Here is a 13,223-nt window from a genome sequence, read left to right as displayed (position 1 = left end):
TTATATACATATATACAAATTCCCACAAAAAAATACAAAAATCAAGTGGAAAGCCTTCTCAGAAGAGAGGAGGCAGTTATAACTACAAAAGTTGGACAACTCTATATTAAAGTACATGGATTTGAATACAATGTCCTTACAGTCCCTGTTGGCATAACGGTCAGGCATCTGAATTATTTTATTAATTTTTTTTTTGTCTATATTCTGACTTCATTTGAATAGATACACTTCCAGAACAACTTGGATTTGATGAGTTTGAACTGAAAACTTGTTGGACAAACTTATTGCATATCTGTTTTGATGTTTTATTCACAATCTTAACTGTGACGCTGAGTACTGTTAGTCAGATATTCTTATGATGGAAAAGGAACATAGATTCTCTTATGACTTCAACTCCCTTTGGCTTTAAAAATGACATAAAAATAAAACATCCACTGGTTTGTCAGCCTGCTGTCTCTTCATTGTTTCCCCTCTTGCGTGTTTAGTGCCCACCATTACATCAGCATCTTATGTAAGAACTGCGATCAAACATGTGCGGGGGGACGACAGGAGAGCATCGGTAGATCTTAGCACCAGCAGCAGCGGCACTAAGTGAAACTGTCACTGGCTCTGTTTTTTCCCCACAAGCTCCCGCACTCTCGCAGGCTCAACGGGCGACCAATTAGGGTTAGACGAGCCAGCGGAAATATTGAAATAAATAAACTTAAAGATCATTTGTGGCCTGGGGCTTGCATTGCTTGCATGGTGAAAGATTAATGCCGCCCCTCTGAAAAACTAAAGCCTCCAAAGGGACAGCGGAAGTGACTTCTTTTTTTTTTCTCATCTGAAGCACTGGTAAAATAAAAAGAAGGGCCCAGAGACGCCTCCAGGCCAGAGGAGCAGAGATGAGATGAGGAGGAGAGCAGCTTAAAAGAGACAGAAAGAGAGAGGAAGAGGAAGGCAAACATATTGCATTGACAGTAAATGCGTTCACTCTTAAAGACATACACCCACGCGCAGCTTTGTCTTACTGTACTCACAAAGGCTTCAACTAACTGGAATCTCTGACATCTGAGCCCGAACCAGGGGCCTTTGAGTATCTATCTCTCAAAATAAAGGCTGGTTTTCAATACAGATTGAGTGTTTAATTATTGCAGATACAATGAACTCAGTAATTTCTCATTCTTTTCTGTTCTTCTATTCTTTTTCACAGACAGCAACTATGAGTGAATTAAATGAAGTTCCACATTCAAAGTGAAACACTATGCATTTTGAGCTGCAGAGCGTTTCCATAAATCTCCCAGCTTGGGAGCAATAACACATCCATAACCTTGTGTTTTTAAGGGTTTAAGTCTCACTGATCAGTTACGACCGAGAGAGGTGCAAGGTTATAATAGTTTGAGATTTTTCATTAGTTTTTATTATTTCGTTTTCACTCTCTGTGTTAGATTTCAGTTTAGTTTTTATTAGTTTTGACTGCTGGTTTGTTAGTTTACTTTACTTTCTATTTTGCAAAAATTCTTTGTTTTAGTTCAGTTTTTATTAGTTTTAGTGTTAGTTTTAGTTTTTTATGGATAGATGTTGGGGCTGAGTGAGTAATACATTTTAAAAACATATTAAAACAGGCTACTCATCACTTATCATTTTATTTACTTAATGATGATGTTTGAATACAACTCTAGACATAAAACTACAACTGTGTGAAGTCTTAACCAATCAGATCAGGCAATTTTACACTCCTCCGACTTGGGTATCGGTACCAGTTAGTCTGGTTGTGTCAAAGACTAAAACTTAGGAAATTCTGTCCCTATTTTTATTTTATGTTAGTTAGTTTTGTAAGCACACTTTACAGTTTTAGTTAGTTTTTTTTTTTTTTTTTTTTTTTGGTAAAGCTTAGTTATCATTTAGTTTCAGTTAACTAAAATGATTTATGAATTTTAGTTTTAGTTATTTAGTTAGTTTTAGTCAGTTATAACAACCTTGGAGAGGTGTGCAATACAAATTAATGTCTCTAAAGTACTGTAGCTCCCCCTCTTAACCTGCTAGCCAAGCAGCAAATGCTGCATCATTTTTACAAATATCTATGCATTTTAACCCTTTAAAGTCAATGGTATGATGTTTGATACCAAGTTTTGTGAGACCTCTGTCTAATAAACATGATCAATAATTTCCTCATAAACCTTTTGTATACAATCTGATAAATGATGAAAAAATCTTTCCAGTGGATAATCAATAGCCAGAAATGTCTAATGCATTAACTGTGATTAAAAAAAAAACAAACATATGTGTAATATTGTGGTATTGTGTAATATTTTTCTTTTTGGGGGGGATTTTGGTAGAAGGTTAAATAAACCTGCAGTCTAAAAAAAAACCTCTGAATTTTCTGGCTATTATTTGAGGTTTCAGGCTTCAAAGAGTTAATGTAGTTTTGAACCAAAATGTCCCCATTTATGAGAAAAATTTTTGCTATGGTTAAATTAAATGTACTTGCATTTATTTTCTTGACTACACCATTTGGACATTTTTGAGGGAGTAGCTGCCAAATGATGAATTGTTTTTAGAGCTGTCAGCATTTATACACTAATTGTAATGTGATTAAAGTCCAATATTAGTGCTTTCTCTTTAAAGCATTGATCGCATGGTTTATTGTCCTTTTTATCCCACTGCTGTTTGAGCTACTGCAATTCTCCCTGCAGCCACAGTGATGTTAATAAGTCCATCAACTCATTAGACAAGTCACAAGTCATCTGCACCTTCTGTTATCAAACATTCATCTTCACACTGTTCTCTGTTTCCTTTACATCTATAACATGTCTCTGCTTCTATGCTTAAGTTCATGTCACAATATTTAATCCATCCAAAGGTTCTTAGTTTTCTTTCAAAACAAAAGCAGGTCTGTATCCAAACAGAAAGTCGGTTACCCTATAATTTGAAAATGTAAAAAACTTAAAATAAAATAAAAAACTGTTCAAACGACTATAATGGGATTTCAAAATAAATCAGAAATTAGATTAATCATGCTTAATTATTGAAATTCTGAGATTAACTGTGATTTAAGATTTTAATGGTTTGACAGCCATAATTGTTTCAATCACTGTGAGTCACTGAATTAAGCAATTTAAGGTGTTTTAACTGTGTGTTTAAAATGCAATTGCTTTGCATTTAAAAACCATTAAACAATGGAAAGCAATTATTCCCAATTTCTTGATATGGGGTTCCATATGAAGTCAGAGAGGTGTATTATATCTTGTTTTTTTGAATGATTATTCCAATGAGTGCTGCACTGATTTAAACTGGCATAATAAATAGCCTGTTTCATATATCTATTGCCAATCAGATCAATAGTAACCAGAGCTTGGCAGGCAGGTGCTGGTGTAGTTTATGAACAGTGGAGTTTGTTGGTGGATAAAACTCATGCTGAGACGGAGAAGTGCGAAAACATCTTCTCTGCCATTTCTGCTAAAACTGCTGCTTTTCTATAGCTACATCCAAGCTAATCACTTATGGTGGTAGCCCTTATATATATATATATATATATATATATATATATAGATATATATATATATGTAAGGTTAAATCTGGCCCACAAAATAATTCAGAAGCAGGTTGGGAGAAGAGTGAAAACATCTTTTTTGTCATGTACAGCTTTCAGTGCCAATCTTTGTCTTTTAATTAATAAATAAATGCAGCACAGTTCTGATTGCTACACTATAGCTACATCTGAGTTAATCACTACACAAGCAGTACTGCTCTCTGTTTCCAGTGCAACTAAACCTCACCAGCTGATACCGCCTCGTTCTCCCGAAATGACACTGATTGGTCAGGTCTGTCCTCAGACCTTGCACAATTGTTTCAGACTGGGTTTTTGCATGATGGACAAGATGGATGACAGACGGGGAATCTGGACAATCTATCTGCTTTGCAAGGTTAGAACTGCTACACCTGTGTAGTCTGAAACCTTGACTTAGATCGAGCAGACAGCTTCAGAGTTCAAATTCTGACAAATGCTCTTTTTAACATTGTTATGCATGAAGAAAATGACTTAATGATGTTGAATGATCCCTGACTTTTTAGGAGCTCCATTTTTGTTGCTTTTTCTTATTAAGTAACTCAGATAAAGGCCAACAATTTAACAAAAGAAGTGCAAGAACCTTTTGCTATGTTTTTACTTTGTAATTTGTACTGTCTTGAGTTGCTTAGGCTGGATTTTCTAATTTATCCAGAGCTGCAACATTAGCTTTACCACAGCATAGAACAATGACTTAAATATGGACAGAAAAGCCGATTAAACTAGCAAGAGGAAATGATAAAAAAAAATAGAAGTGTTTGACATGACAGCACCCATAATACAAAGCTGTCTGTAAGTTTTTAAAAACTGAAATAAGACATTCAAAAGAGCAGCAGTGTTTTTATTTTCAATAACTGAGAGCAGGAAGACTTGATGGTAAGTATTTTCGGTACTATAGAGTGTCAAATGGACTAGATCAGTGTTTCCCAATATGTAGTTAACATTTCACTGAGAATCAGAGAACCGATATTTAGAACAATACATTTTAAGACCCTTTAACTGGACGATTATTATGAAATTAATATTTTTTGAAAAATAAATCTTAAAATAATCCGTTAATCTTGAGTTTAAGTGCATAGTCTGAGAGGCAAAAACTGTTGCATTTGCATAATGTCAATATCAAAAGTGCTTCAATATGAACCAAAAGGATGATTTCACAGACAAAAAGTGTATTTCATGTGCATTTCTCCTGCAACTCTATCATTCCTAAGATGTCAATAATCTTTTGTCAGAGTTGCCTTCTTTGGTTTCTCGACTCTTCTTGTTTTGAGGTTTTGAACCCACACATGAGACATCCCAGTTCATCCACCCAGCCTCCAGACATTTCTCAGATCGTGTTTTCCCTGCTGCATGAACTCGCTACCTATCCCAATGTGCGTGTGTGACTCAATAGCTCTAGGCGCTCTGAGAGTTCAAAGCCTCCCAAAAGCTTCCCATTTAAAATACTTGACCCATAAACGATCCCATCTGATCCCGAACACATCCCTTGCTGCTGTTGCAGCTAGCTCTCCGAGTATTCCTGACAGCGATGTTAGCAACAGGAAACACAAAAATGGAGAAGTGAATCCTCCAGATATGTGGCTTTTCTTGGCATTCTGTGTCTTTCTGTGTTAAAGTTTCCAAATATTTCATGACATGAAGAAGACTTGAAGGCTAACCACAGTGTCCACATAGGGAAGACTCCAGCTGGTCTTCAGGGAGAAAGAAAGGCACAGACACGTACCTGAGTAGGCCCAGTAGTTCTCCTCAGTGGCGGCTCTCCGGTGTCGTGTCTCACCCGTTGTGGCACTGCGAAGGCCTTGGATAGGGGCTTGGGACTCTGCTTGGCTTCCTGTCAATGCTGCAGGGGAGGAGAACACAGGGACAGACAGGTTAGGATAAACAGCAGCAGAGCTTCAGCAGCACTATACCGCCCTGCCTGGATTCCTGCTGGGCACAATGACAGCCAACTGTGTCCTTAGCTGCCTTACCACGCGAGCTGCCTCATAAAAACCAGTCACAGTGGGAACAAAGGTCAACAACAGAGGCTAACTATACCTCACTGTCGAGGAAGACCTCAACTCTAAACATCAAACATGAAAGTAAAAGCATTAATCAGCATCAGGAGAATACAAACCAATGATAAAAGGAACAGAGAAAAGGCATAAGAAGGAAATAAACTGAAAAACGTCAGCTTAGGCTGGATTTTCTTTTAAGAGGTTCTGAAAAAAAGGCTTGAAGTGTTTTGATGTATCGAGCAATTCAAATAAAAGATGGCATGCACAGTGTCTAATTTAGACAGCTCTGAAAGCAGCTAAATTTAGTTACCTCCTCTGCAGTTAAAAGATGATACTTAAGACCGGGTTTCATTATGTCTACACATTATGAAGTAATGTGAGCATTTACTCAGCAATTGTAATGATTCAGTGCATTTCCCCCTGTAGTCTAAGGCCCTTTGCACAAGAAATGGTGCTGAGAACTCGACCTGAAGATTTAAAACTGTTAACTTCTCTTTAAGTGAGCTCTACAGGACTGAGCTTGGCTAATTTTCTAGAGGAGACAAAGATGCAGACATTGGGGAGAAGTTTTCTGCCCTACTTCACGACAAAAATTTTAAATGCAAGCAAGTGAATTTAGGTAACTGCTATTTGCAAATATGCTATTTCATTTATTCTAAGCCTCATGGATCTATATAGTGGTAATTACCAATGCTGTTAATTTAGGGCAGCTGTAGCATAAACCTTACTTTGGTTAGGGTTAGGGTGGTCTAATAAATTTGTTAAGCACTGTATATATCTACATTTATAGTCTGTATATATGAGCCTACATAGTCTGTATTTATTGGCCAATTTAGTCTGCAAACATCGGCCAATGTAATCCATAAATATCACTCTATATCTTCTATAAACATTGGCCTCAGTCTGTAAATATCTACTTACATAGTCTGTAAATATCGGGCCATATCGTCTGTAAATATAAGGCTATATCGTCTGTAAATATAAGGCTATATCGTCTGTAAATATTGGGCTAAATAGTCTGTAAATATCTGGCTGTATAATCTGTAAATATTGGACTTTATTGTCTTTAAATATCTGGCTATATAGTCTGTAAATTTTGGGCTATATAGTCTGTAAATATCGGGTTTTATCATCTGTAAATATCTGTCTATATCATCTATAAATATTGGGCCATATCATCTGTAAATATTGGGCTATATAAACTGTAAATATCGGGCTATATCGTCTGTCAATATCGGGCTATATCGTCTGTAAATATTGGGGATATCATCTGTAAATATCAGGCCATATCATCTGTAAATATCGGGATATATTTTCTGTAAATATGGAGCTATATAGTCTCTAAATATCAGGCTACGTAGTCTGTAAATATCTGGCTATATAATCTGTAAATAATGGACTATATTGTCTTTAAATATCTGGCTCTATAGTTGGTAAATATTGGGCTATATCGTCTGCAAATATTGGGTTCTATGGTCTGTAAATACCAGGCTATATCATCTATAAATATCGGGCTATATCGTCTGTAAATATCGGGCTATATCGTCTGTAAATATCGGGCTATATCGTCTGTAAATATCGGGCTATATCGTCTGTAAATATCGGGCTATATCGTCTGTAAGTATGAGCCTAAATCTGTAAATATCTGTCCTTATTGCCTGTAAATATGAACTACTGGTCAGGTTGAGGGTGGCTGTTGTGTCCCCCTGACAACACCATCAGGCAGAAGTTCCTCTATGTGAATTGTGTGCTTAGAGATTTGTTTCTAAGGCTTAAACAGCACAGCTTCATGCAGATTTGTGACTCAAGTTAAAGAGTCTTATCCCTGCAGGACTGTCATATCTGCTTTCACCGAGATATCTGTAGAGATTGATAAATCATTTTTATATTGTGGATAGGAGCATGGGTAATGTCCTGCCTGCTGTTTGCTGTCCACATGGAGAGTTTTTTTCGGTATCCATAGAAGCCTGCTGGCAGGCAATCAGTGCATTTAGGATTATAAATGTAGAACAAACAAAAAAGCAGAGCACATAATTCTGACTCTACAGATTCACCATTGTTATGTGTAGTGTCAATAGAGATTACAAATACCTTTCTTGGAATTAAATGGACTCCCTCATCATTTAGTTAGTTTTTTTTTCTTTTTTTTGCAGTGATTTCAATTATATCACATTTGCTAAAATGAAAATTTACTGAAGGAGTGCAGTGCCGAGTAAATGAGATGTTATTATGAGAAAGATGCAGCTTCTTTTCATGTATGCCATAAAATTTCCATCTATCTAAATTTGAACTTAATGCACGGTTTAATAGAGCATAAAAAGAGAAGTAACCCGAGATCACCAGCACAGCCAGAAAAAAAAGTGATTGATGAAAAGTCAACCAGTCAGTTTTTGTGATTTGTTTAACTGCTAAATTATATCGTATTTACAGTATTATATCAATAAGGTCGGTCCAGCATTGTATTTCTTGTACCAAGACTAATAATCAGGCTGCTTTAATTAAAGCATTTAACGCTGAACAAATATACCACATATCATCAGAAAAAAATCACTTTTTTTTTTCTTTTTTTTGAACTGGCATAACATCTATATAATGGTTTCTTCATAAACCACAGTTATCCTAACTGGCTAATAATGTCTCCTTCAAAGTCTGATATACTAGAGGAAAGCAGTATTTCCTAGAATTTAATTTCTCATGCATTTCTTTTAGAAATAGGATGTTCAAATGGAAAAATTCAAGAACCCCTGTGCCAGTTCCATGTGTGAAACTTGAAATCACCTCCTCTTGGGCAGAGAGACCTTCTTGATCCCGCGTAAAGAAAAGGCAGAGATGGAACGCTTTGCTTCTTTAAAGTGGAGGACAGGATTTCTGACAGCTCCTCGCCTAATGGCTCCACTGTGCTCTGTGATTTTGGCCTTTAAAGATTTTTCACAGCACCAAAATCAGGCTAAAAGGAAATGACTGAAGTTTCTTCTCGACCCGCTGAAGGCCAGCTTTGACTTTCATGTCATTTATCATTCACAGGATAGGTGGTGAGTTATTTTAGGGTGGCTATGGTGAATCAAAGGACAATATTTGTCTCTAAAAGTGTGGGAGGAAAAGTACAAGGCAATTAAGTGGTTTCAAATAAAACTAAACTTTCATCAAACATGGGCTGTTAGTCTGGTTTTGCACAGATCAGTTAATGTTTAAATAATTTCAATGAAAGCTTATTAGCATCCTTGAAGAAGTGCTGTTTTTTCCTATTTACCACTGACATGGATAAGTGTTTCCTGGGTAAAAGCATGATATGGCAACTTAGGGTTTAACCCAAACAGTTAATTACCGGGATGTTCTTACATAGTTGCTAAAAAGGGAACTTGATCAGGGAGCTTAGCCGAAAACAAGCCCATAAGTCAACAGTTTAACTGTCTTAGAGCACCCGAAGTGTGATTTACAATCCTTAATTTGCATGCACAAGTAAATAAGGAGGAATTTGAAGCCAAAGCATGTCTTTTACCTGGGATAGATTCAGGCAGCTAACTGAACTGCTTACCTTTTCCTCTCTTCCTAATGAGTGGTAATACCCTGAAGGTTTGTTTGCAGCCTGTTTGACTTTCTGCGTCTTGTTAGTAATAAATTATGAAAAGTTTTATGTGAGACAATTTCTCTTCACCAGGAGTCAAATGACTTCAAGGGGGATTATAAACCAACCACTCCATTCATTTCAGTCTGCCACTGCAATTTGCATAATCAAACCAACTTAACAAAATAGTAAATTATAAACTAGTGTCTATACACTCATGATTTTTCCACTATTATACATTTTTTCTATGTTAAATTATGTGTAAAGGTTTTGGTCAAAGTCCACATTTGTCCCAACTGAAAGAAACAATATGTAACTGTCCTACCTTAAAACAATACTTTTAATGTCAATTCAATTCAGTATCTTTCAGTAAACAAAAACAAACACATGCTGTACATGCAAACAGTGTGATGAAGAAGCTGGCAGGTAACCTGACATGCTAGATCGACTGTTTCATGTATCCACTGCATCGATGTATTTTACATTCATCTAGGAAAGCTTCCATAAAAACATTCAGGAAGGGAAGAACTTTTCCAAAACCAATCAGAACAACAAGACAAAACGACGTTTGTACGCATGCACTTCTCTTGATCTGATAAGTTAACGCTGCCAAAGATTGTTAAAGGTACAGTGTGTAAAAATGGGACTATCAACATCTAACAGTCAATTCTGGAGTGTGATGCTCATTTCTCTGGTGATAACTGTGGGAGCCAGTGAAGTTTAAAAATCAATACATGCTTAACTGTTATTTGGTTCCTTCTATGGTGCCATAGAAACAGGCAAAATGCAAAAATCCAAGATGGCAGCGTCCTTGGAGGGGACCCTCCCTATGTATGAATAAAAGGCTTATTCTGAGTTAATTTAAAACATAAATTTAAAAAAATGTGTTATCAGATGTCAACACTAATTTAGATCAATCTACTTATAAATGTTATGTTTCATTTTAACCAAGCTTGTTTTGCTAAATGCTAACAGGCTAAATATTACACACTGCACCTTTAACTGCAGATCTTCTCTGTGAATTAAAGTGATGCAGACGTGCAAAAACGTCTTCTCTGCTGAGACAAGGTGTCAGTGTGGCTCTTTGCTCTTGTTTCAACAAGTAATATAGTCCAATTCCAATTAAACTGCTGCTTTCCAACAGCTATATCCAAACTAATACCTACAGCAGCTTCAGTCACTCCTAACCATCACAAACCCATGCAGAAGCAAGCCAGGAGATGAGAGAAAACATCTTTTCTGTCATTTAAAGCTTTGAGTTTTGCTCTCTGCCCTTATTTTATTCAAGAAATGTTGTTAAGTTCAGACAAAACTGTTAAGTTCATGCAAATGATTCCACTAGCAGCAATGGTATACAACCACTCACAAAACAACTCTCCCTTTCCCACCATAATGCTCACAAACTCCTGCTGAAGCAGGTCAACAGAAGAGATGAAAATTAAAATTTTATTCTTTCTTCCATGCAAAAACATGGTCAAGTGATGGTAAAACTGATACTACCAGAGCTTTATCCAAGCTAATCACCGCACTCTGAGTCAGCCATTGCAAATGTGTTCGAGTCCAGCTAAACCCTACCCATAGCTACCGCCTCATTCACCTCTAATGACGCTTATTGGTCCCAACAGTATTCGATTCAGCAACAATGTTGTGGAATGGAGCTTCTCAAGATGGAGTTTCCTGATGACATAGATGGAGTCTGGCAAATCTATTTGCTTTGCACAGTTAGCTAGCAGGCTTGTTGACCTGGCTGTGACGTGTTGGACACTTTTATTTCTGTCTATAAGCCACCTTGCTGAGCCAATGTGTTTGTTTTTATGTATGTTCTGATTGAAAAAATGATAAAACTATGTATAAATGTAGTGGAACAGATACATAATGAGTGTGTGTAAAATACAGACTCCTGTGAGTGCAATTAAATCACATTATGTCAAAGTCTTTCATCTTAACTGAAAGTCTTTAAAATGCCACAGCTGTCTGTTTTTCTAGGTAGGAAGCCAGTTGTTTAACCACTTGTAGCCTTATTTGAAATTTACAGTGTGTGGGAGAAGAATATTTTCAGTATGAGTGTAAACTGCAGCATTGGCTGACATTTATTGCAGAAACAGAGTTAAACAAGTGTCATTTAGTCAATCAGTGTCTGATGGTATGCTGCCATACTAAGCCTGTGTGCTTTTCTGTTTTTTATAGTCGAAGTTATGTGAACACATTTACAGTATTTCAGTCAGAAATGATCTCATCTCATTTAACCAGTGTTATTTTGGCAGCTATTTTCAATTTTACTTTTAGTTTTAGTCTTTAAATGAAATTAATTTTAATTTAAGTACCATTTCAGTCATTTCTACCCTTTTAAGTTTTAGTCTAGAAAACTCAAAACATTTTAGTCTAGTTTTAGTCCATAAAAAGTCCTCACAGTTTAGTCTTTACTTTTGGTCCAAGCATTTACTTTCTTGCCTAAATCTGGTACCCAATCATGGTAGTGTGTTCTCTGCACCCTGCCAAACCTGGGGTCCCTGCTTTCTATGGCTGAGAGGCAGAATAGATACAAATGAATTGCATTTTGACAGATTTACCCTCAGTGGATAAATATCACAGATTTTGAATGTGCGAAGAAAACTAAATGACATTTTAGTCTAGTTTTAGTCATTTTGATAATAGTCATCACAGATCTATTTTTGTTAGTTTTAGTCTAGTTTTTGTCATGGAAACAAGGCTGTCGACGAACAGTTTTAGTCATAGTTTAAGTCGACGAAATTAAAACTGCATTTAACCATTTCATTGCAAAATTAAAACACAGTTAAATGTGAAGGAGAAGGCTCTGCTCAAAAGATACTCCTTGGGTTAGTCAAGCAGCATGCTTTCCAGGGATTGCATGGCTAAAAATCCCCATATGGATGGATACATTTATGGTGATGCATATTAAATACAATAAAATCAGTTCAGCAGTATTTATCTATGGTAGCATGAATCTGAAAATGAGGGTGCAACAAGCTTTACTCTATGAAGGAGGAGGATGGGGTGGAGGAGGTTAAGCTTTGTCAGCAGCAGTATGGAGCATCAGCATGATTACAAGCAGAGATTACTGAGAAGTATGACACATTAAATACAACACTGGGTTGAGAGAAAGAGCTGTGATTAAATTTGCAAAGTTAGTAAAGTCTCAGTTTGTGTCCAGGTGTGCAACATTTATATGTGGGCAGAAGCACACAAAGCTAAATTCCTTCCTTTTTTGTGCTTTACATGACAAAACTAAATTGCATTGAGTCTTATGTTTCAAGAAATCTAAGCCAACATATCCAGTGTCACAACTACAGTATATCTAACCTATTAGTTATAAAAACATGTTATCCCCATGGTCACCAGACAATCCTGAAAACATCTATCGTCCTGATAGAAAAAAAGTCACCAGCTTTTGGAAGAGCCACTGTGGAAGAGATTTAAAGGCTGGGGACGAACAGAGGGTGAGTCTTTGTTCCAATGACAGACACCGCTGCCCCCCTCCACCCTTCCTCCTCCTCCTCCTCCTCTTCTTGTTTTAATTCTTTGGGATGTAAGCGTGACTCATGTCTGTGAATGCCAATGGGAGGCAGCTCTATGGCTTTTCTATGAATTACATTATTGATTTCCAATACTGCTCAGAACAAAAATGTAATTATGCACGGACCCCACCCTAACCCTCTTCATCCTCACCAAACACATCTTCTCCCTTCCCCTTCCTTCTTTCTCCGTCTTGTCTTTCACTCAGTGGCTTTTGCTGTTATCAATTTGTCTTTCACTGAAGCCTTCAGTAAACTCCCTCCACCCTCCATCCTCCATCACCTGACCTTTCTAAAACCTCTAAGTGCATTGTCCTTCAATCATGCCCTAACGGCAGTGGCTCTCCCAGAATGCTCAGCATCAACATCAGCATTTTAGAGCATTATACAGTCCTTAAAATCATCTTTTATCCTGCACCATCTGATGCCTAAATTATGTATTTTTCTGCTGTGATAATGACCATCTATGCATGAGAAACGCCAAACCTACACTGATACTTAAACCAGTCTTAAAAAATGTGTTATTGCATCTGCCACAGTGGTTGGCAGTATACTTAGTGTTGTAGTGTATTGGGACCTCC

General features: G+C 36.9%; 1 protein-coding gene across 1 annotated transcript in view; it reads right to left on the bottom strand.

Moving 5' to 3' along the window:
- Positions 1 to 13,223, bottom strand: part of LOC121507021 (receptor-type tyrosine-protein phosphatase gamma-like) — a 769,028-nt gene that overhangs the window by 591,353 nt on the left and 164,452 nt on the right. The window contains exon 2 of the mRNA XM_041783136.1: positions 5,271 to 5,387. Within this exon, the coding sequence (XP_041639070.1) occupies positions 5,271 to 5,387 (117 nt within the window). The remainder of the gene's footprint in view (positions 1 to 5,270; positions 5,388 to 13,223) is intronic.

The sequence above is a fragment of the Cheilinus undulatus genome, linkage group 3 (genome assembly GCF_018320785.1).
Source record: "Cheilinus undulatus linkage group 3, ASM1832078v1, whole genome shotgun sequence".
Classification (NCBI taxonomy): Eukaryota; Metazoa; Chordata; class Actinopteri; order Labriformes; family Labridae; genus Cheilinus; species Cheilinus undulatus.
Note: the sequence above shows the minus strand (reverse complement) of the source record. Positions and strands in the feature narration are given on the sequence as shown.